Here is a 23814-nt window from a genome sequence, read left to right as displayed (position 1 = left end):
TTGGAAAATATTCGGTAAAGGAAAATTATAAGAAAATCAAATGTGTCTTCTGAATATCACTTCTGATTTAAAATCTTGTCTCACAAAAATCTGGAAATTAACTATCCCTCCTCGTTTCCAATTATTTTTATGGTGAATCATAAACAATTTCATCCCAGTAAGAGAACAACTTTGCTTAGAAGACCTTGAAAATGTTTGTCTTTTGTAATACTGAAATAGAATCATTAACCCACCTTTTTCTTAATTATCAATTTTCCTCAAGTTGTTCTCTTCACCAACCCTTGGAATCTTCAACTGCCGCATATTTTTCAAAATTCTTGGACCACAGGCATTCAAAATTTGCATAACCTAATACTTGACTAATATCTTTTTATGCATATTCTGGGTTGGATTGCCATGGCCTGGTATTATATTTGGTTTGCTCGAAATGAAAAATCCTTTCGGAATCATCACATCTCACCTATGTCAATTGCAAAGATGGTTAATCATTCTTTTCAACTTACCATGGGTTGCATCTATGATTCCTGATTATGCGCGATCTGAAAGCTCCTAGTTGGAAGGTGACTTGGACCAAGCTACACGACAAAGTATCAGAGAACCCGGGGTGGTTAACCTGGCGAGGTCGCTCCGATGCTTAAGTTAGTATTGAGTTATGCGAGCTGGAAGTTAGTAGGCTAGGGAGCAAGTAATCGTGCGTACCTAAGTTTTGGGGGTTGATGCTCTTATATAGTTGGGACGCCGTGGGTCTCGCGTAATGCTTCCGGAATCTCCAGCTCGTGACGTAGGGATCCGTTCCGCTTTGGAAGGTGGGTAACCTACCAATTAATAAGGATCACCGTTTCCTTTCGATTCGAGCGGGATGAGGATAAGGCCTACAATTACGCAATGTGATTCCGAGAAGTTTGAAGATGACTAGCGAGCTTCTAGGTTCGATTATGTGGCACCTCGGCACGCGTGGGTACCGAGGTACCCCGGTTTTAAAGTGCTTTGGTACTGAGGTGCTCTGGTTCCGATGTGACCAAGCTCCCGAGGTTCTGCGATCTGTTGTCGTGGCACCACATGCTGATCCATCGTCTGGCTGGCAGGCCGCATCTACGTGTCCCTTACTTATTAGGTCAGGCCAAATCACCCCTCATCAATTTCCAATCTCTTTTAAATCAATCTACGGACGGATAGCAAGTACTCTCTTCTTATACCTCAAGGTGCAGATTATATTGTATTTTCAAATGCATTGAAAATTTTGGATTCTCTATTTACATTTGGCATCACCGTTATTATCTCGGAATTTAACTTGTTTGAAAATATTAGGAGGACGAACTTCCCCAAGTTAATTTTGAGGAAGTGTGTTTATGTTCTGATCCCAGCAGTTGATAAAATCGTTGACGCAACAAATGGATTCTCCCTGGTTAATGCCAATGGCTTTTGTTGAACTTTTGTTATTAAGGAACCTTATTAACTTTTGTTATGTAAATAGAAAGTTTAACGAATCAGCCCATGCGGTATCCCAATTAGAACCTCACCTTCTTCTTTTGTTAGTTTAAGATTATCAAGAAGGGATACATAGGGTTGAGGACTTTATTTTTCTTTCTGTTTGTTAATATAGTATTTACTTTTTTTTTTTTTAAAAATAAAAAATAAACTAAACCAAACATCATCACCATGTGCTCCTCTCTCTCTCTCTCTTAGAGTTACGTGTAAAGCACGTGCTACAGGCCGTTGACATGTCTTATCATATATGGTTATTTGCTTAATAATATTGTTTTCACTTTTCGACTGATAATTGCTTAATAATATATATATTTTAAAAAATGGCATTGTTTAAATACATGGCAATACCATCCTACAAGGCTATATATCCTTTATTGCTCTCATCATAAGAATATTCAGAAAACACTAGTTAGAGAGAGAGAGGAACTCTGCAGGATCCTTTCAAATCACCTGTCAAAACAATTACGTAAACTTAAAAAGGTCGGTGACGACATTATTTACAATTAACAACCTAGAAAGCTCCAACTCCAGAGTCAGATGTCTATATCTGTTATCCCTGATTTGGTTTTAGATAACTTACACGTACCGGACGGGTTCAACTTTCACAATCCATCTACATGTTTCTGTACTCTCACTATATTTCTAGTAAAATCACGAGACAGAAACTTAAACCACCATCTTCAACAGATGTTAGCTTCAAAAAATCTTGGGTCGGTTCCTAACTACAGCTCTAGCAATAAGATTTAGAGAAAGAATGACCCATAAATCTGGAATATGGATTAATCCCTAAAACAAGTTGGAATACCGAATTAGATCTTAAACCCAAATGCGTATGGGCAATGCAGAAAGTTAGAAGGAATAAGCAGGACCAGAAGTTTATTGCATTAAAAATTTTATTTTTCTGGTCATTATTCAAAGCTAGAATTTGTGATCATATGGACAGGAAATGAATTCTAGAAATGCCCATCTCCTGTGAAGTGTAGACAATCTCTGATTTGAGGTGGGTAAGTTATCATACCAAGGATATTTATGAACCCCAGCAATTACCATATCTCCTCACTCCTCAGTCCCATCCATATATAATCACCGTCCCCTTTGAGGCTTTTTGACTGTTTGCAGAGTGTTCATCCTATTTGAGTGGTAAAAAGAGTCAAAAGTCAAGGAGGGATGGAGTTTTCTGATTTAGAGAGTTAATTAGAAATTAAAGGATAGTTTAACTTTGAGACTAGCAAGTTAGTAATTAACTATTGTTTCCTCTAAAAATGGATTCTCAGAGCAAAGAGAGGATGGTGTCAATTTAGGAGTTCCTTAACCAAACATTTGAAATAGATTTTAACCAATACGATTCAAGAATTTAGCTAAAACAAAATCTCGACGAAGATCAATCTCTATCCATTTCCCTTCGCAACTCTATATAAACCCTTCCAGTTCCTCCCTCCCTCACTCGACTCAGACTCACAGGCCACAGCGTGATAATAATATTCCTTCACGACTCCCACCCCCATTCATCAAAGCAGAAAAAAAAAAAGAAAAAAAAGCTATATAACAACGAGTCTAGTCCACATTCTCCATTCACACACAACACACGCGTACGGAAACTAAGCCTGGTGAGAGATTGACTGAAAGACGGACAGGTGTTGCATTTTTGTGTAAGAAATTAATGGAGATGGGAGATATCCTGCTATACCTTCTCCTTCTCCTCCCCGCTCTTCTCTCTTATCTCTTCTTGAGAAAACACAGGAGGAATTTAGAACAAAGACTTAAGCTTCCTCCAGGTTCAATGGGTTGGCCTTACATGGGAGAGACTCTTCAACTCTATTCTCAGGACCCAAATGTCTTCTTTGCTACTAAGCAGAAAAGGTTTCTTTAATTTCTATACATCTTTTCTATGCTATTATCAGTTTTACTGCACTACTCTTTTTCTTTTTCTTTTTTCCTCTGAAGCTTTTTGTGTATTCTCGGGCCTGAATGTGGTGGTGGCGGTGGTGGTGGTGGTGCTTTAGGTACGGGGAGATATTCAAGACCCGCATACTCGGCTGCCCCTGTGTTATGCTGGCGAGCCCCGAAGCCGCTAGATTCGTGCTGGTGACAGAAGCTCAGTTGTTCAAACCAACCTACCCAAAAAGCAAGGAGCGTATGATCGGGCCGTCTGCTCTGTTCTTTCACCAAGGCGACTACCACAGCCGCATCAGAAAGTTGGTTCAGGGCTCCTTGACTCCGGAAGCCATCCGTAAACTTGTTCCCGACATTGACGCCCTTGCGATATCCACATTGGAGTCATGGTCCGGCGGCCATCTTGTGAACACATTCCAGGAAATGAAGAAGGTTGGTTTCTTCGATGCTATATCTTTATATGAAATAATGGTGGTTACGCTTGTCTCTAATGTGAAACTCGTGTCTTTTTGTTTAGAACCTTTGTATTTTATTGGACGGATAGAACCAGATATAGAGATTAAGAATTATGATCAAAATTGTCTTATTCTCTCATGTTTTGTTAGATGGGTTCTCTTAGCTTTTTGTTTTTATTGATGGGTTCTCAATCTTTCTCTCAATTATGAGTCTTTTCACTTTCTCTCACGGTTTTCTATAATTTATTACTAATGGTCCTCTTTGATTTTTGGCAGTTCTCTTTTCATGTAGGTATACTAGCTATCTTTGGCCGCTTAGACGCTTGCTACAAGGAACAGCTAGAGAAGAACTACTGCATAGTAGACAAAGGCTACAACTGTTTTCCGATAAACATTCCGGGAACTGCTTATCACAAAGCCGTCATGGTAAGTCAAGTACTCATCGTATTTCAGCTACTGCTCTGTAATGGAAAAGCTCTTCTCAATATGATGTCCGGCTGACGACTGACTGTTTAATTCTTTCCTGTATTTTCTGCATTAATTGTCAAAAGGCAAGGAAGAGGCTAGGTAAGATCCTGAGCGAGATAATCTGTGAGAGGAAGAGTAAGCAGTTAGTGGAGAAGGATCTCTTGGGTTGTCTCATGAACTCCCAAGATGAAAAGGCAAACGTCCTGACTGAAGATCAAATCGCTGATAACATCATCGGAGTGCTGTTCGCAGCTCAAGACACGACAGCAAGTGTCCTTACTTGGATACTCAAGTACCTCCACGACGACCCAAAACTTTTGGAAGCTGTTAAGGTAATTAGAATTCATGATCAAAATTTGCTTCTCGATCTCTGACTCTGAGAAGCTACTGCAAATTAAATAAGCAGAGATCGTAAATTAATAACGATAATCATTTTTGCAGGCTGAACATAAGGCAGTATACGACTCGAATGGTCAAGGAAACCAACCCCTGACATGGGCTCAGACTCGAAACATGCCACTTACCAATAGGGTATGTACCTCTCTTACCCAGAAGCAATTATTTTCTACCGATCGATCGATGATATGTAGGCAATGAAGCAGCAGCTTACAGTCAGTGATTGCTTCTCGATCGTATAGCTCGCTGAACAGCCTGAACCTGAAGTGTTTGTTAATTTTGAAGCAGGTTATATTGGAGAGTCTGAGGATGGCAAGCATCATATCTTTCACATTCAGAGAAGCAGTGGCTGATGTGGAATACAAGGGTAAAGTATAGGAATATAGACGAAAACAATTAGACGTTCTCTTCTGTGGACTGTGGCTTCTTTTTTTTTTTTTTTTGGGTTCTCTTTTTTCTTAAGACTGATCATGATCAGTATTGGGAATTGTGATGACAGGATATCTCATTCCAAAAGGTTGGAAGGTGATGCCTTTGTTCAGAAACATTCATCACGACCCAAGATTCTTTCCTGATCCCCAGAAGCTTGATGCTTCGAGATTCGAGGTATGTGTGTGTTGGTTGGAGACAAATACACACTAGGCACGGATATAAACTGAGATGTTGTCCCAGATCCGGTCCCAGAGGAGAGAATTCTGAATGGATGAAATTGTGTTTTGGTTCTGTTTGACGTACGCAGGTTGCACCAAAACCAAATACTTTCATGCCATTTGGCAACGGAGTTCATGCGTGCCCTGGCAATGAGCTTGCCAAGCTGGAGGCGTATATTGTGGTCCACCATCTGGTCACCAAGTTCAGGTACGACAAACCCAAACCCACTTAGGATCATCATCATCATCCAGAGTCCACACCAGTAGAATAGTAGATGGTCCCTCTTACTCTTTTGACATTAATTGTGTGTTTTCGTTGGTTTTGATAAGTTTTGGTTTTCCAGGTGGGAAGTGGTGGGATCTCAAAGCGGGATTCAGTATAGCCCATTCCCCGTCCCTCAGCATGGACTTCCGGCCAAGTTTTGGAAAGAATCCGGCAGCCAAAGCCAAGGCGACGTACAGGAGAGAACAGAGGCATTTCCAAAGTCTGAAAGTCCGAATTAGTCTCAAGTCTGAAGAACCATGCATATGGCATCTCCTCCGCACCCCAACCCCTTTTGACTTGCTTTATTTTTGTTTGCAAGTTTTGGCCTCTTAACGGCATCATCTCTTATTGGGAAGAGAAGATTCCTCTTTTTCTTCTCATGTTGTTCCTGTTATCACTTTTTATTACAAAAGAAGAAGAATTGTTCTAGCTAGTCAGTCCGTCGGTCTTTCTTTTACTCCACATCTTTCAACGGTCCCCCCTCTCTCTCCCTTTCTCCGCTGTTATAACTTGTAAGTAAGATACTAAGATGTAATAAAAGAAGATTGGCATTAAAGAAGAAAAGGCAACCAAGGGTGAACGTGAATCAATCACCTTTTTCGAGCATCGTCTACGGCTTGGACATCAATGGTAGAACTACTTTATAACTAGATGATATCAAGTTGTCAACCCAACTGAAATATTGCCACGTGCACTACAGAGCATGTCCTTTCACGTGGAGTTCTACAGCTGCGGCTGGGAATGAAACACAATGTTTCTGGTCTGATTGGACAGATAGAGAAAGGGAGGGAGGTGCCCATTGCTGGAGGGCATCCTCTCTTTCTCTCTCTCTCTCAAGGACAATGTTTTATAAGTATGGTGGGACCCGTTGCAAAGTACACCACATTTGGTGCTTTCCCTCTTCCAACTGACCCTACCAAGATGTGGCTACAAGAAAACTTTTTATTCTAGTCTTGGAGCTATCGTGCCTTGGCCGGTGTCTATCTATGTCTTGACTCTTGATCGATCTTTTTGGGAGGCCCAATCGTCCTCTATCTGTGGGGCCCTGGTGTGACCCTATCTCAAATGCCAACCAACCACCGACCCGAACCCCTCCTCCATCACTCCTCTTTCTTCTGTTTGCCAACCAAACCAGAGTGTCCTTTCTCCTTGGCCTGCTTTAGTAGTTTTAAATTTAAGCGAAACTGCTCGTCCTTTCAAAACAAAAGAAAATAGCCCAAGACAACTATCACAATTTCCTAACATACCACTCGCTATCACTTGTAAATGGCCTTCTTTTGGGATTCAATTAACCATAATAAGTGTGGAAAACCATGGGCTGGGCTGGGCTGGGTGGTCAAATTAGTTATTAGTATTTCATGGACTCTCTTAAATGAATGATGTCTTTTTTGCATCCAAGTCCAACACTCTACGGACTCCTGTTTCTTGACAAACTTCTATCTATGTATCAACAGTTCCTTTCCTTTCTCCCACACTTGACTTAGGGCCTGTTTGAGAGGCCTGAGTTGAAGATTCAATTACACCCGTTTACTTATTTTGAAGCGCTTATATAGGATAAGCTATTTAAAGACGCTGAAGCAGATAATTAATTTGAGCTCTCTGGATTTTCTTTTTACCAAACATAGCTTATAGGCTGTTCCTTCCATTTCTAAAATAGAATTAATAAACAAGTCCATGTATGGTTTGAGGAATTAATCAAAGGTTTCTTCTCCAAATGATTCATCATGGTAACGTTTAGTATTGCAACCCTAAGGGCCAAGGTTCTTGGTTTGATCCAACTTACCCAAACCTAACCTAAAATAAAGGGTAAATCACCCACTCCCTAATGCTTTGTGATCCTCTAATTCTCGTCCTAGGACTGTTATCTCATGAATGAAAATGCAAAATGACATTAACACCCTGATGTCTGAGAGAGATTTGGGTTTGCCTTTCGCTATTAGAGAAAAAGAAGTGAGAAGCCAAGAATGGTTCCTCGAATCCCAATAAGGGGATCTATCAAAAAAAAAAAAAAAAGAAAAAATCCTGATGAGGGGAATTGAACTTTTCAAAAAATTCAGGGGCGTTCCTAAAATATATCCTATGTACTTAAACGCAGTGACACAGTTGTGCACATCAGCTTATTCTCTCTCCTGATATTGCTTCCCACACCTTACAATTTTGTGGTTTTATGAATTTTAAAAAATAAAAAAAAAATCAAACATGGGGCTGTTTAAACTCACCCACAACCAATTTAGTTTCCTATTTATTAGGAAATCGAATGTGATCACCCCCCATATAAACCTGAGCATAATTTTACATTTTAACATCAGTCCATACATCAGACTGGTTTGTTCTAGTTTAGACAATATCTACGATGCCAGGAAGATATGATACCAATATACCAGCTGATTGGTTACCACTTCTTCGATACCAGTTAATTGGTTATAAGTTTTTTTGGATATCATGCCTTTCTAGTATCATAATCAGATTCTAAAATAAATGATAAGAAAAGCAAAGTATAGAAAAAAAAAAGAGATTCATGTGCTTGTGTTATTACCTAAGGCTCAGTTTGGAAAGAGTACAAATATAAATATGTACAGCGTAAATACATACAAAATATAAGGTTTTGCATTTATACTCCTTCCAAACTGAGTTTAATTTACTAACCAAAAATGTGGTAAGCAGGGAACACTAGATTGGCCCTCCAAAACACTGGTGAAAAACCTAGTTGCATATTTTACAACTTCCTGTACTGCCATGTTTACATGATTATGGCCATTCTCTGGTCCAAAGTTCAAGCCATTTAGTTTATATTTGGTTGAAAAGGGGAATTTATTTCCCATGGATAAGATATAGTGCTAACCTAATTAGTAACAACTTAAGGTGGTTGCTTCTGCAACGTGGTTCAAACCTACCCAATGTTTTTTTATGAAAACATCTATTACCATAGTTTTTCAGATGTAAACAAAAACCTTTAAATAGTGAACCACTTTTTTTTTTTTTTTTTTCAAAAACATGTCAGACATGGGTCTTAGGCCTGTCTACCCCCCTAAAATAGTGAAAACCCCAAAAGGCCAAAACACCCCTATTTTATGTTTTGGTGGGTCACCGATACGAATTCAGGTTTCCTACCCACAAGAACCCTACCCACTTAACACTACAGGTGTACATTGGGAACATCTCCCCATGAATGGTAACATGCAAATAGGGGAGATGTTCTCAATGTACAGCTGTAATCTGAACTCCACCGGTACCTATGGGTCTATATGAAAATTTGAACCTTGATTGCGTAGTAATTAATTAACTGGGTTTGGCATTAATGTCTAGTAAGAGCTACTATTGCAGGACCTAGAAAATTTTCCTTGGGGAGACACTGTACAAACTCTTAAACCCTATCTTCGACACCTAAAGCCTTATTTCGAGTATTTCAAGCCTTCTGCTGGATGAGGCTGGGGGACCCAGATCCACCCTAGGTAACCATATTTTCTAGCCATTGTGAACATCAACAAGACCCCATGGTAAACAGGGCTGTTGTTTATGGCACTTGTCACCTGAACTTATTCTCTGTATTAATCTTGAAATCTCAGTCCTGAATGTCAGGACAGATGCAACAGAATGGTAGTAGTTATGCATGTAGAGCTTGAAGTGACCTCTCTCCAAATGTACCATAATTACAGAGGTAAAGAGGACCACAATAGAACAAATGGTTGCCTGGATGGACACCTCTTACAGTGAAGTGCTTTAACCTGGGCCACCTGGCTGAATAACAACTTATTGCAACTCTCTAGAAGTTGCATCAGGAATCAGTTGCCTACGTGTGAACTCATAAACCAATACAAAGCAGTCCTTTTTTTTTTTTTGAAAAGGTGAAGTAATTTATTCATCAAAGAAAACATTACAACAAAGCAGTCCTTGATATTCTTAAAGAACAGTACACAGTAAATTGTCATAGAAAGATTTGTACTGTTCAGGTAAGAAGATGGTGATGCCTTTCTCAGAAAGGTACAAGCAATTATAAATGTTAGTCGCAATAATTGGTTTGTGTGTTTATAATGTCCTTCTCAGTAATAGTACAAGCAAGACCATCATAAAAAGAAAACAATGGGAATAGTAAAGTGAATAATACATGTATGATATTCATAGGGTAATGGAGCCGTGCATTTTTGGTTGATCCAGTTGACCGCCAAGAAAACCATACAAGTATGAATTTCCATACTTATCAAAGATTTGAATCTTGTGATTGACAGCAAGCATGTGAATTAGCATAAACCTCCAGTCTGAATCACCATGTTAATGCAGCAAGTTAAAGCATAGAACCTGATTGATCTAGATGCCTTGAGAAGCAGCAGATGTATACTTAAGAATGGTAGCAACAGTCCTTTCTGTCTCTGCTTAGGGACCACCTGCATATGTTTAAATTCATACATAGAAGCTGGAATAACATGACCATACTCTATTTATGAGCTACTGTTGCAACATAAACTCAAAATGCATTGCTGGATTAAAATGCTTCTAGCAGTAGTAGCCACGCCTAAATGTGTACCATTGGTTAGAAACGAAATTAAAACTCATACCAAATTTGAGATTTTTATAGTGAATATTCTAGGTGATGATATTGACTAGTGGTTGCATCTAATAAATTATCCTCTTCTCTGGATGCATACGTATTCCTGGTACTGTGCTGTGTTCACGACCATGTAAAGGAAGCCTTACAAGGATGCTGTGACCACTTAATTGGCACTGACTGAAAATTCCCGACACAATAACTTCCTCAAATCCATGCCATGTATCTAAACTCATCAACTAAGAATTTTTAACTTCTAGTTCATTTTTCTTCAAATCCATCTTAGATGACCAAGTACAAAAAAAAAGCCACCTAAAAATTCATTCCAGAATGAATTTTATTTGCCAATGACTTGAAGCCAAAATTTGTTTTCATCGGAACTCATTCAACTTAGCTCTAGGGGACTTTCATTCCACACTCCACAAAAAATATATGGAATGCTGCTAAACAATGAACTCTATATTTTCTTTGCAACCTTGTCCCCAACCAAGACATGCAATTTTTTCTTGTAGCATGTTGTTTCATGGGTCCCACCATGTCTGTATGGTCAAGTATCAATAGTAGCATAAACTTGTTGTTAAGTAATTTATAGGATAAATTACCTGGACAGATTGTTCAGCACACTCGTCAATGACCTGTAGAAATTAGCACCAGCAAAATCATCCTGTTTAGCTAATAAAAAATATTGCTTTAATTCGAAAACAAAATATACAGTGTTAAATCTGTATATATATATATATATATATATATATATATACCTACTTTAACCACTGAAGATAACAAAGAAAAGGAAGGTAAAAGGCACTAAGATGGTGTCAGTACCATAGCAACAATGCCTGTGGTGCATTCCAGAATAGTGGGTCACACCATGGTATGGTGTGTTCCAAAACATGAGATAATAGTGCATTCAATTTTCTATTCGGGAGACATGGATTGCTGATTCCAGAACCAGCAATGTCCCAACAGAATATCAATAACTACCATAGTGTGTTTAGGAACTAAATGAAACAAAAACTACCATGATACCAAACACCCCCTTAATCATGGACATTGTTACCATAGTTACGGTGATGGATGCAAAAAACAACAGCTTCAGACTCTGGCCCAATTCATATAAGATAAAAAATAGAAAAAAGGAAAAATAGTTAACAAAGAGATATACCCAATAGCCTTTTTCCTCAAGTCTCAACCATTTACCTTTACCCTTTTCTTTTCTTCACCTTGATTCCAAATCTTAGCTCTAGATTGGACAGTTAAAATCCTTCAACCAATTTCACTTTTCAGCCATGCACCAAGATCAGGTGTCAAACGGCAAAATATGGAGATCATGGATGGTGAAAGAGCAATTCTCCACCTGATATGATCTCTGAGGTCCCATTTGGTTGCAAAGAGAAAATAAGAAAGTGGATGAAACTAAAAGAAAATAAAAACAGAAAACAAACAAAAGAAAATGTTCATTTTCTTGGAGGTGTCTCTAATTGACAACAAAAAAAGGCCGTTACCCCATTGTTGGCCCCAGCTATCTGGGGTCTTGGGAGGGGTGGACTAGATATAGTCCTAAACTTTGGCATTTTTTCCACACAGTGGCCACTCTCATGCTCGAACTAGCATTCTCATGCTTGACGGAATGAGATTTTACCATTGCACCGAATAATGGCCCCTAATTGACAAGAAAAACAAAGCCAAAAAGTGGCAGTTAGTGAGCCCCATCCACTAAATTTGCACTTAGCACTCAGTTCTATTGTATTCTCAGATAGTTTGAAAGGAAAAATAATTTTACCATTTCAAAGAAAATTTTTGGAATCAACGGAGTCCTATTATGGATCCCACCTGCTTTCTTACAAGGTTTAAAATGTCATGTCCGTGGAAATGTTGGTCATCCAAATATAAGAAACATGTTGGAAATGTCATATGGAAATATTGTTAAAATTATAGACATGGTGAAAATATGCAAAATATAGAATGATATTTTATGAAATGATAAAAGAAGCATAGGCACACCTTTTAAAATTATTAACTTGTTCCAAATCACTAAACAAAGCTAAGAAACTAAGATTATGGACAAAATAATACGTTCAGAAGTTGCCATGTAAACCTTAAGATTCAGTGCTTCATGATGGGATGAGTTAAAGCAAAAATTAAACTCATAGAAATGTAAATGGTTGTAGTAGATCAACCAAATAATCTATTACACAAACAAAAAACTAATATTTAACTTCATGCTTGAAATGAATATTGAGCTAGCTCACATTGGTAATCATGTAAGTTAGGTAGGCAATAACATTGTCACTCCACAAAAATACAATATAGTCACCAACTTATGTTGTAATGCTATCTCTTGCACTCCACATAGTGTTGGTAGTGTTCACTGGGCAATATATATGTCGTGGAAACTATCTCTTGTACTCCACATAGTGCAGGTAGTGTTCACTAGGGAATATGTCGGTTCCAATAAAATTTTGTGTCACTACCCATGGAAATGGGAATATGTCATGGCAATATTAGGGAAATTAGAGACATTTTAAACTATGCTTTCTTAGGGCAACAAATGTTTGTTTTATGATTTTCCTGAGAAAATTTTACTATTCTCTCCCATCTCTTATTGTTAGCGTAGGGGTATTTCTATCTTTATACCTAGATTAATGTTGCTGATCTGTAATGTTGTGTTGGAACCAGTGCTCCTAACTTAAGTAAGGGCACATAGGTCTTTTCAATTAGTTTTAATAATATAAATACTGCCTGGCCGACTAGGAGATTTTATGTTGAGTCTTCCAGTTCGAACCAGAATTTCTCCCTTCTCTCTTTCTCTCTTTCTTCCACCTTTCTCCTTCTACATAACTGATCTCAGACAGACAGAACTCTAAGGCAGAACCGAATTATAACATGGTATCAGAGCAACTTGAATCTGCCTAGATTTCTGCTTGCCTAGGTTTCTATTCTCTGCGCACCCTATCTAGGGTTTTTTCCTCTTTTTTCTGCATTCGATTGGAGATAAGGGAAAGGGCTGAAAAGGAGTGATCGCCCTCTTCCCTTGGAGGTTTCTATGCCTCCAGTCAGGTTGTATGTGGTCGGTTGCTGTGATTTCTGAGATCGCCCTCTCCTAGTAGAGGAAGAATAGAGGGCCGAACTGTGTGTGCAGTGGCTGTCATGTGTGGCTGTCGTGTGTGCAGTGGCTGTCGTGTGTGGACTGATTTCCTGCTCGTATGGTTGTTACTTCAGTGATAAGGTAAGAGATCTCAGTGCATGATATCTGTTATGGATTAAATAGGAAGTGTGTTTCAGACCATATGCTAGGGTTTCGGACAGTAATGTGCTAGGGTTTATGCTGGTTTCTTTGTGCATTTCGAAGGAAGAGATATGATCATATAGTGGTGAGATTTCAGGTAGTTGTAGGAGTAGGGTTTGTGGTGTAAAGAGCACATTTTTCAGCAACAACAAGTGCTGAAATCAGTGTGACAGGTGTGGTCTAGGGTTTGTGGTGTAAAGAGCACACATTCCAGCAACAATAAGTGCTGCAATCAGTGTGACAGGTGTGACCTAGTGGTGTGTAGTGTGCAGATCTCAGTGATAATAGAATTCAGCAAGTGTGCAGAATCGGTGATAACATAATGTGAGATAATAGTGATTATAAACCTAGTGTGATGGTGCCTACAGACTACCTGAATGTTCAGATGACCTCCATTAAATTAAATGGAGAGAATTATGTGCCTTGGGCTAAATCCGTCGAAGTCTTTCTGAAGGCAAAGAAGAAGGTAAAACACATCAGAGAGGAGAAACCCTCCTCTGATTCTCACGAGTATGAAGACTGGGAGCAAGAGGATGCTCAGATCATCACATGGTTGTGGAATAGTATGGAACCCAGGATTAGTGTGAACTTCATGTTTCTTGATACTGCCAAAGATGTGTGGGACCATGCGAAGAAATTGTATTCGGGGCAGGACAATACAACTAGAGTTTATCAGCTGTATCAAGAGTACTTTAACCTGCAACAAGGCAATCAGAGTCTCGAGGAGTACTATGCTAACATGAGAAACATACGTAATGAGTTGAATGTCTATCATCCTCTCACTTCTGATGTCAAGATTCAACAACAACAGAGAGAGCAGCTTGATGTGACTAGATTTTTGGTGGGACTGAAGTCTGAATATGAACCAGTACGGGCTCAGATATTAGGAGGATCAACTCTTCCCTCCTTAGAAGAGGTATTTGCTCGACTCTGGAGGATTTCTATCGGATCTACTGAGAACTCTAATATCTCAGATAGATCTGCCTTTGCTGTATCGAGAGGCCGTGGTGTTAGAGGTGGAGCTAGGGGAGCTCAGTCTGGCCGTGGTGGTGGTAGTGGTTCTGCGTATGGCTGAAGTGGCAATGGTGGGCCTACTCATAATCGTGGTGGTGGTCGTACTGGGGGCAGAGATTCAGGGGGAGCCCATGGTAGAGGACGTGGCTCAGGCCCGAGGAAGTGCACTCATTTTGGTATGGATGGACATACCATCAACTATTGTTATGATCTACATGGTCCTCCCTCAACCTGGGCCAATCATGCCGCGACCGGTGAGTCAAGTTCCAGCTTTAGACAGGAGAATCATTCATCTGATCAGATGCCTCCTACATCCACAGATGGTCCCGTGAAGGAGATGGTGAGTGTTCCCCATGATGAATATGAGAGGTTTATCCAATCACAGCAGAACACGGCGACTTTCTCTCACTCAGGTATGGCTTGTCTGGCATCCACACCCAATCCCTGGATCATTGACTCTGGAGCCTCCGATCACATGATTGGAACTCCAGGTGTGTTTTCCTCCTTATCTCATTGCTCAACATCACAATCTGTCACCCTTGCTAATGGTTCCACATCCTCAATTTGTGGTGTTGGTAATGTTGACCTAGATCCTGTATCCCTCTCCTCAGTTCTGTATGTTCCTAAATTACCTTTTAATCTTATGTCTATTAGTAAGCTGACCAAATCACTTAACTGCTCCATTACCTTTTATCCTTCTATGTGTGTTTTTCAGGATCTCAAAACGGGGATGAAGATTGGTGGAGGGCATGAAGCAGGTGGACTGTATTATCTTGACGGTGGTGGCGGTAGAACTTCAACAGCTCTCCAGTCATCTCTTTCTCCTCTCCAGTGGCACTGCCAATTTGGTCATCCGTCGCTAAAAGTCTTGAAGTCCTTGGTTTTGTCCTTGAGTCAGCTTTTTGTTTTGGATTGTGAGTCGTGTCAGTTTGGGAAACACCATCGTGTTCCCTTTAGTTCTAGGGTTGATAACCGTGTGTCGAGTCCTTTTTCTTTAGTTCATTCAGATGTTTGGGGTCCCTATAAAGTGATGTCATATAATGGATATAGATATTTTGTCATTTTTGTGGATAATTTTTCAAGGATGACGTGACTCTATTTAATGAAAGAAAGAAGTGAATTGTTTACCATTTTTCAAAAATTTTATGCTGAGATTCGTAACCAATTTGGTACCCACATCAAAGTTTTCCGTTCTGATAATGACCACGAATATTTATCCTCATCATTTCAGGAATACCTGGACCAACACGGCATTATACATCAGACCTCGTGTACCTACACCCCACAACAAAACAGGGTGGCTGAGAGAAAGAATCGCCATCTCCTTGAAACCGCAAGATCCCTCATGCATCACATGCATGTTCCCAAACCTTTTTGGAGTGATGCAGTGCTTACCTCTTGCTTTCTGATTAATCGGATGCCCACGTTCATCCTTGATGGTCATTCTCCGTTTCAGGTCTTGTTTCCCACTTTGTCTCCGTTTCCTCTTACGCTGAGAGTTTTTGGGTGTGTCTGCTTCGTCCATAATCTGGGTCCCGGGAATGACAAGTTCGATGCCCGTTCTCTCAAGTGCATCTTCCTTGGCTACTCTCGGACCCAGAAAGGGTATAGGTGTTACCATCCTGGTTCTCGACGGTCCTTTGTGTGTGCTGATGTCAGCTTCTTTGAGTCTACTCCGTTCTTTTTGGGGTCCGTTGATTCTTCTTCCTCCTCATCACCTCCTCTTCCGCTTCCTGTTGTCGACCCTCCTTCCTTTGTTCCAGTCGTGACCAAACCCTTGCCTCCAATGCCACCACCTGTTGAGCGCCCACCTATCCGTCATGTGTATACACATCGCCCACGCGCACCGGCTACATCTCCGTCGACAGATCCGGCACCAGACCCGCACTTAGCATCTGAGCTTGATCTACCCATTGCTTTGCGGAAAGGTAAACGTACTTGCACCCTTCATGCCATTTCTAATTATGTTTCTCTTACTCACCTTTCTGCTTCCCATCGCCAGTTTGTCACCCTGTTATCATCAGTTGTTGTCTCTAAAGATGTCCAGGAAGCCCTTGCCTCTCCAGGGTGGTGCCGAGCCATGGAAGAAGAACTCTCAGCCCTTCATCATAATCATACTTGGGACCTCACTGCTCTTCCTCCTAGGAAGCAAGTTGTTGGTTGTAAATGGGTTTATACGGTTAAGTATCTGCCTGATGGTAGTGTTGAACGCCTGAAAGCGTGGTTGGTTGCTAAAGGGTACTCCCAAACCTATGGTATTGACTACATAGAGACATTCTCACCGGTTGCTAAGATAGGCTCAATTCGTGTTGTGATCTTACTTGCAGCCATGTATGAGTGGCCACTATATCAGCTTGATATCAAGAATGCTTTTCTACATGGTGACTTACTCGAGGAGGTCTACATGGAGCAACCTCTAGGGTTTGTTGCTTAGGGGGAGGATGGTAAGGTGTGCAGACTAAGGAAGGCTATATATGGGCTTAAACAGTCTCCTCGAGCGTGGTTCGGTAGGTTCAATGAGGTGGTAAAGAAGTTTGGTATGAAACAGTGCAAAGTTGACCATTCTGTATTTAGTCATGACTCTCCGGGAGGAAAAATACTGTTGGTGGTGTATGTAAATGATATTGTTATTACTGGAAATGATAACATGGGTATTGACAGGCTGAAGACTTATCTGCAGGATCACTTTCAGACAAAGGATCTGGGTAAGCTGAAATACTTCTTGGGGATAGAGGTAGCAAGATCCAAGTATGGTATTAACCTGTGCTAGAGAAAATATGTGCTTGATTTGCTGGAAGAAACAGTCTTGTTGGGTGCCAAACCAGCTGAAACACCCATGGACACAAATACCAAGCTAAGCAGTGATATGGATGAAGTGTTTGAAGACCCTGGCAGATACCGACGACTTGTGGGCAAACTGAACTACCTAACCATTACTAGAGTAGACATCTCATTTGCGGTTAGTGTGGTAAGCCAGTTCATGCAGAAACATCTGATTCCTCATTGGAATGCAGTTCTGAGAATTGTGAAGTATCTAAAAGGGGCACCGGGTCGCGGTCTGATATACAAGAGTGGCGGAAAACTTGAAATAGAAGGGTATTCTGATGCTGACTGGGCCGGTTCTATGTCTGATAGGCAGTCTACTACAGGCTATTGCACGTTTCTGGGAGGTAACCTGGTGACATGGAAAAGTAAGAAGCAGACGGTTGTGGCAAGAAGCAGTGCAGAAGCAGAATATAGGGCTATGGCGCACACCGCTTGTGAATTAGTGTGGCTAAGGAACCTTTTACAGGAAGTAGGGTACAACATTAACACTCCAATGAAGCTCTATTGTGATAATCAGGCTGCAGTTCATATCTCCTCTAATCCAGTGTTTCATGAAAGAACCAAGCACATTGAGGTTGACTGTCACTTTGTGAGGGAGAAGGTGCTGAATGGAGAGCTAGACACTACACATGTTAATACAGGAAATCAGTGGGCTGACTTATTTACAAAAGGCTTGAGTCGGGGAAGAGTGGACTACATATGTCAGCTTGAGGGAGAGTGTTAGCATAGGGATATTTCTGTCTTTATACCTATATTAATGTTGCTGATCTGTAATGTTGTGTTGGAACCAGTGCTCCTAACTTAAGTAAGGGCACATAGGTCTTTTCAATTAATTTTAATAATATAAATACTGCCTGGCCGACTGGGAGATGTTATGTTGAGTCTTCTAGTTCGAACCAGAATTTCTCCCTTCTCTCTTTCTCTCTTTCTTCCACCTTTCTCCTACATAACTGATCTCAGATAGACAGAACTCTAAGGCAGAACTGAATTATAACACTTATTTTTTAGATAACCAAATGTAGCCCGAGGTAAATGCACTTTTGACTATATCTTGGCACAATTACTAGAAAGACATAAGATACAGAGAACTCAAGGACTCTGAGCATTACGTTATGAACCTGCCTAACTCAGAGTTCTTTAAGGGAACTAGCCTACATGATGTAGAGAGAAAAAAGAAATAGAGAGAGGGGAGAAGGAGAGAGAAGGGGGAGTCAAAAATGCAAATCTCTATTCTGTTTGCACTCATGTGCTACTATTTATATGGCTTACATCTTATTCGAACCATATTTTGTCACATACTGTTATAACAAGCAATGTTTTAAAAGGTATGGAAGACATATGCCTGAAGGCGTGCCTCTAGGCGAAGTGCCTTCAAAACGCCCTGAGGTGCATGCCAGAGTTGTTGACACCTCTTAGGCGTACACTCATACACCTTTTTTCATGAGGCATGCTAGAGGCATACGCCTCCTCATGCGCCTCACACACACCTCATATAAAAAAAAAGAAAATAAAAGAAAATAAAGGGAAAGGAAAGAAGAAAAAAAGAAAAGAGAAAAGAAAGAAAAGAAACGGGAAGGCAAGGAAAGAGAAGGGGAAAGAAAGTGGGCTGAGAGCTTCGCCCTCCAACCTCTTTCAGCTAGTGTTATGCATCTTCATTTTTCTTAATATAAAAGATTTTTATTAAAAATAAAGAAAAATGAGATCCTCCTTCCACTTCATCCTCCTCCTCCCCCTCCTCCTCCTCCTCCTTCCTCATCCCCCTCCTCTTAAGGAGGCTTACACCTCCTTGTGTTACACCTCTTACATTCTGAATTCTGCGTCACGCTTCTAGGTAGTGGAATGACTCGCTAACGCCTCCACATTTTAAAACGTTGATAACAAGTTGCCCCTCCTCCAACTACCAATATTTAACCCCCTTGCTGATGTGGCCATTGTTTATTTGTTTGTACACTTGCTCAACTAGAAGTCTGTTTCCAAACATGGGCCTGGGATCCGTGGATGGGTTATCAAACCATATTTAAAGTTGCATTGTTTAATTCTCAGTTATCAAACCATATTTAAAGTTGCATGATCATAGATATTACATTCAAAAGAGGATAACTTAATCAGGAACTGGAGGAAGAAACCACCCTCTCTACTTCTAGAGAGATGGGACCCATCATTGGATGGGTTTCTTCAAACTGATCTTTTAAGCAATAAACAATCCAACTGATCTCTTTCTAGCCTTTTTTCTCATTATTTGCCAACTTCTCCTAATAATCAGAATGCAAGAAATCACATGGGTTGGATAAGCTAACATCAGGAATTGCAAGCCAAATTTAATAGTCCAAAATGAACAGAACAAAATCAATTAAAACAATGCTCACATTGTGCTCTAAGAATATTATTGTAGCCTTCTGATCTCCAGATCCTTTGCATAATTTTGAGAAGACCCTCTCTATATATTTGCAGCTTCACACGAAGTACAACAAAATATACCATAACTAAAGAATCAGTTCCATTGGCCTTTCTCTAAGATTTGAAGAACTCTTTACCAGTCTTAATTCTTAAATTCTCTTTCACAGTCAACAGGACAAAGCTCACCATCTTCATCAGACAATTATCCTTGATTTTGGTTAGGGACAAATCCAAAGCCTGCATGCTTGAAAGGTGTTATTTATCTTCAAAGCAACTATGCTTGATTTCTTTATGATTGATGGATCTTTAGTCATCACCAGCCAAAATCTAGAATGATTTCTCTGAGGAAGTAGCCTTGAAACTGTACAAACAATTCCATAATCAAGTAGTCCATATGGAATTTTCCAAACACTAAAAGAGACTGTTGGGTAAAGAAGGATCTGCCTTTGAAATGGAAACAATGGCAAACTTCCACAACAGAATACATGAAGCTTTTCCAATATGAAGGGAAGCTTCAAGCATAAGGCCTTTCAAGATGTTTTGATTTCTGTGCAGCTTCCATGGGAGATGTTGCAGCAGGTCTTCATTTATTCTTTACACTACTCACTCATTCCTTGGCTGGCACAGAAACAGATGACCATTAAAATAGGGAATTAAAAAATAAAAGTAAGGTGCTATCAAGACATTCTCCCAGATAAACTATGGTAAAAAAACTTTGACAAAGACAAACAAATTTACCATAATAACCTAGTCAAAAATGTTTTCCTGACATAGGAAACAAGGGGTAAAGTTAAATAAGAAGAGTTTGACACTATTTAAAAATAAAGATGGTGAATTTTGTTTGGAAATGGCCGTAATTCAAATATTTGATAGAAACAGATGATCTGGCCCAGAAATATCAAATTAGGAAATATGATATGCTACTGTACTTAATACTTCAATATATGAAGTACAAATATGCTCCTCACACCAACCTCACAATGCCTCCCAGACGCACATCGGGAACGTTTCCCGTACTTTGTAGTGTTATTCACAGGGAGATGTTCCCAATACACGGTGGGATAGGGCTGTGAGGTCGGTGTGAGGTGCACTCTGTGAGGAGCAAATCCCCATTCGTTCTATTGTAAACTCTAACAACCACCACAAATGGAGAATCCTTTCCTACATACAAGCAAATATGACAATTTACTGTCTCTTGATGAATCATACAGTAACTAGCTGTGATCTTGCTTCATTCATCTTATCCCAATTCACATACATATGTCACAATTAGACATCCTTCGTGACATAGGGGCCATCAATGATTGTTTTTATTCATCAAATGGCTCTCAGAAAGTACATTATGAGACTCGACATTGGGGTGGAGGAAAGAACTCTCTCCCAAATGTCAAAGTAATACCCAATATTTGTATATTATGTAACTCAGACTCAGAATCAGTACAGAATCTTCTCTTTTTCATTGCGGGTTTTCAATATCAGTTTGGAGCATTCCTGGTGACCTAGCTTGTCTGGTTGGTTCTTGGCCATCTAGATGGCATAGCAACTGGGGGGGGGGGGGGGGGAGGATTTTGTGGAACCTGATTCCTTTTGCCATCTGTTGGTGCATTTGGAAGGAGAGAAACAGAAGGATCTTCTAAGGAAAATGTGTGAGAGTCAAATGATGATTGGTAAAATTGAAAGAATAGTATTTTCATGTGCTTCCACCGTTGAGTTTAATGGGGTCCTATTCTCTGGTTTTTGTAATGCTGGGGAGTCATTGTCCTTTCTGATTAATCCGGTGGGTCTTGATTTTGTAATGTATATTTGTTTCTGGTCCTTTGTATTCAGAGATGCCCTTGCCTTTGGCTCATTTTATTAATAAATAAAATATTCATTTACTATGTGGTTTAAAGCCTACTTTCAAGAAGTAAAAATTAGTGGAACTAAGGAAAATAGAATGAATCTATCCAAATGGTGTAAAAATGAGCTAATTTATTAATTAATCTCTGTGGCAGCTATGGTATAGTTTCTATTTGAACTTTGGGAATCAACCAAGGGGGACTGAAGGATATTCTCTGTGGTTTGGACAGCAAAAGAACTAAAGGAAGTAAAAGAAAGTAGGATTACTTGATTGGTGATGAAATAAGTCAAAAAATTAGAGTTTCAATAACAATCAAGCACTAATCATGACCCCAATTTAACAAAGAGAACACATGCACTGATGCACACAGAAGAAAGAAGAAAAGCAAGATAGAAAGTGATGAGAGGGTGATTTCGCCCTCCAATGACATCGCGACACATGGCACCACAGAACCATCAAACGACACCTCAACGTCATGTCAGCATCAACTTCCGGAGCACTTTGGACACATCACACCCATCTTGACCTCCTCGACCCCACCTCACTAGGCCGATTGGTGGACGCCCCAAAAAGCGTCAAGTCGGTGTAAGAGGTGACCCACCTCCGCCGACTTGACCGAGGCCCAATTAGCAACCTACGCGACGTTACGGGCGACCTCCTTCACAAGCGGGTTATCGTCTTCGACTCCTCCGGGCTCACGTCACCACGTTGACAGAACTGACTCCCGTCCCGCCCGCTTCGGAGGCAACCGGGTAAGCGTTATCACTTTACGTGAAGTCTGCCTTTGGGCGTGAAACCACCTCCGAACCAGATGGGCCGGTGATCTCGGATACGCTACGTAAAGGCATTCCATTACTCAGAAAAGGTACGCGCGATTTAGCTCTCAAGAACTCTAGCATTCTCGCTCTCTAGCTCTCACAACTCTTCGCTGACTTAAGCATCGAAGTGCCCTCCCCGGGTAAAGCAACCCGGGTACTTTGGTAACTCTTCTCTTGCGGCTTGACCAGGCGACCTCACCAGCCCGGGTACTCTGGTAACTCTTCTCTTGCGGCTCGACCAAGCGACCTCACCAGCCCGACATCCGAGCTGTCATCCAGAAGGAGTGACCAGATCGGGTTACATCAGAAAGAAAATTGAGAATGGTTTGGTGTAAATTACTTGGCCAACCTTGAACAGTAAGAGGAAGCTTCAAAATTCATTTGCAGGCCAAAATCAGATGGAAAACAATTATTCCCACCTTTCCATTTTTTCCTTTGCATGAGGGGATATTAAATCAAAAAAGATAAATGGCCCTTGATATTCAAAAGAACAGAGAGAAGGGTATTACAGTTTACCCCATTCAAAACAAAGATGTTTTTTTTTTTCTCATGAAAACTTCCGTGAGACTTGAGAAGATTTTGTTGACGTTCGCCAGTTTGGTTTCACAAATATCAAAACAGGAAGAACATAATCAACAAAGAATGATTACCCACAGTGATATTTGAACATATATTCACTTTGAGATGAATAAAACCCAGCACCCAGCATCAACAAAAATTAAAAATAGTAACAAAAATAAATTAATAAATATAAATATGCACAGTTGCAAAAAATAGCAATTTAAATTAATTAGAAAGCTGCATACAAGTCCAACATTATGTAGCAACTGTATCCCAAATAAGATGCTAATCAAAGAATTCAAGCAGAATTAACATATGGATTGCTTTGAAATATAGAAAATTAATCGTTTCCCAAGGTAGCAATAAATTACTAATTAACTAACTAATTCTCTAATGGGATTGCAGTACATCCAAAAAGTACATCCCACCATGATTTATTTCACTGATGTTTCCCATCACCAATCCGAGAAACGAGAGAATTTGTCAAGAAAGAAGAAGTATGCAGTTGCAGGTAGATTCTTTTCTCCGTAATCAGGAAGTCGAGGAATATGCTTACCAGTTCATGAGGGGGGGATCTCTGGTATTATATATTCAGATTTTAATCAGCAATAGAGGCGACAAACCCGTCAGTCGTCGTCGTTTGACTCGTTTCATCGTCGTCTACAGTCGGTCAGGCTCTTTGTTCCAATGAATATCCTGTACATTGTACGTGTGTCGTGTGAATCTGTCGTGTGAATCTACACCTACACCTACGCCTATCCGTTATATGGTCCTATTTCAACCACTGGAGGAATAGTGGTACCAATTCAGACCGTCCATCTCGTTATTAGCTCCATTTATCAGTGGCTGATATTGATACCTTGTTGTATGCGAATTACACGTAATCTTCTTCAGATGTCCACTCCGACGGTCCG

At 40.2% G+C, this 23814-nt stretch overlaps 1 protein-coding gene and 1 long non-coding RNA gene across 8 annotated transcripts; one reads left to right on the top strand and one right to left on the bottom strand.

The window, feature by feature from the left end:
- Window positions 1-2929: 2929 nt before the first annotated feature.
- On the top strand, window positions 2930-6179 carry CYP707A4 (cytochrome P450, family 707, subfamily A, polypeptide 4). Its single transcript, XM_010271607.3, has 9 exons — window positions 2930-3348; window positions 3492-3813; window positions 4113-4262; window positions 4388-4636; window positions 4746-4835; window positions 4989-5067; window positions 5200-5306; window positions 5440-5558; window positions 5695-6179. The coding sequence occupies exons 1-9, from the start codon at window positions 3149-3151 to the stop codon at window positions 5852-5854; spliced, it is 1476 nt and encodes a 491-aa protein (XP_010269909.1). The 5' UTR covers window positions 2930-3148; the 3' UTR covers window positions 5855-6179.
- A 3310-nt stretch (window positions 6180-9489) lies between these two features.
- Window positions 9490-23698, bottom strand: LOC109115329 (uncharacterized). 7 transcript variants are annotated; one of them, XR_016076086.1, is made up of 6 exons: window positions 23329-23698; window positions 19651-20299; window positions 11939-11988; window positions 11661-11818; window positions 10761-10793; window positions 9490-9997 (listed from the first exon to the last, which is right to left on the bottom strand). It is a non-coding gene; the product is annotated as an uncharacterized LOC109115329 (long non-coding RNA). The 7 variants fall into 7 exon arrangements; XR_016076084.1 differs by having other exon boundaries at window positions 11661-11988; XR_016076085.1 differs by lacking the exon at window positions 11939-11988.
- Between the last annotated feature and the right edge of the window lie 116 nt (window positions 23699-23814).

The sequence above is a fragment of the Nelumbo nucifera genome, chromosome 5, assembly GCF_055504915.1.
Source record: "Nelumbo nucifera cultivar China Antique chromosome 5, China Antique-T2T, whole genome shotgun sequence".
Taxonomy (NCBI): domain Eukaryota; kingdom Viridiplantae; phylum Streptophyta; class Magnoliopsida; order Proteales; family Nelumbonaceae; genus Nelumbo; species Nelumbo nucifera.
This window is presented reverse-complemented; position numbering and strand designations above follow the sequence as displayed.

What these genes read in the sequence shown, in the direction of transcription:
- CYP707A4 (XM_010271607.3), top strand. Translation starts at nt 3,149, where the DNA reads ATGGAGATGGGAGATATCCTGCTATACCTTCTCCTTCTCCTCCCCGCT. An exon ending in CATTCCAGGAAATGAAGAAG is followed by an intron (nt 3,814 to 4,112) that starts GTTGGTTTCTTC and finishes GATTTTTGGCAG; the next exon opens with TTCTCTTTTCATGTAGGTAT. An exon ending in AACTTTTGGAAGCTGTTAAG is followed by an intron (nt 4,637 to 4,745) that starts GTAATTAGAATT and finishes TCATTTTTGCAG; the next exon opens with GCTGAACATAAGGCAGTATA.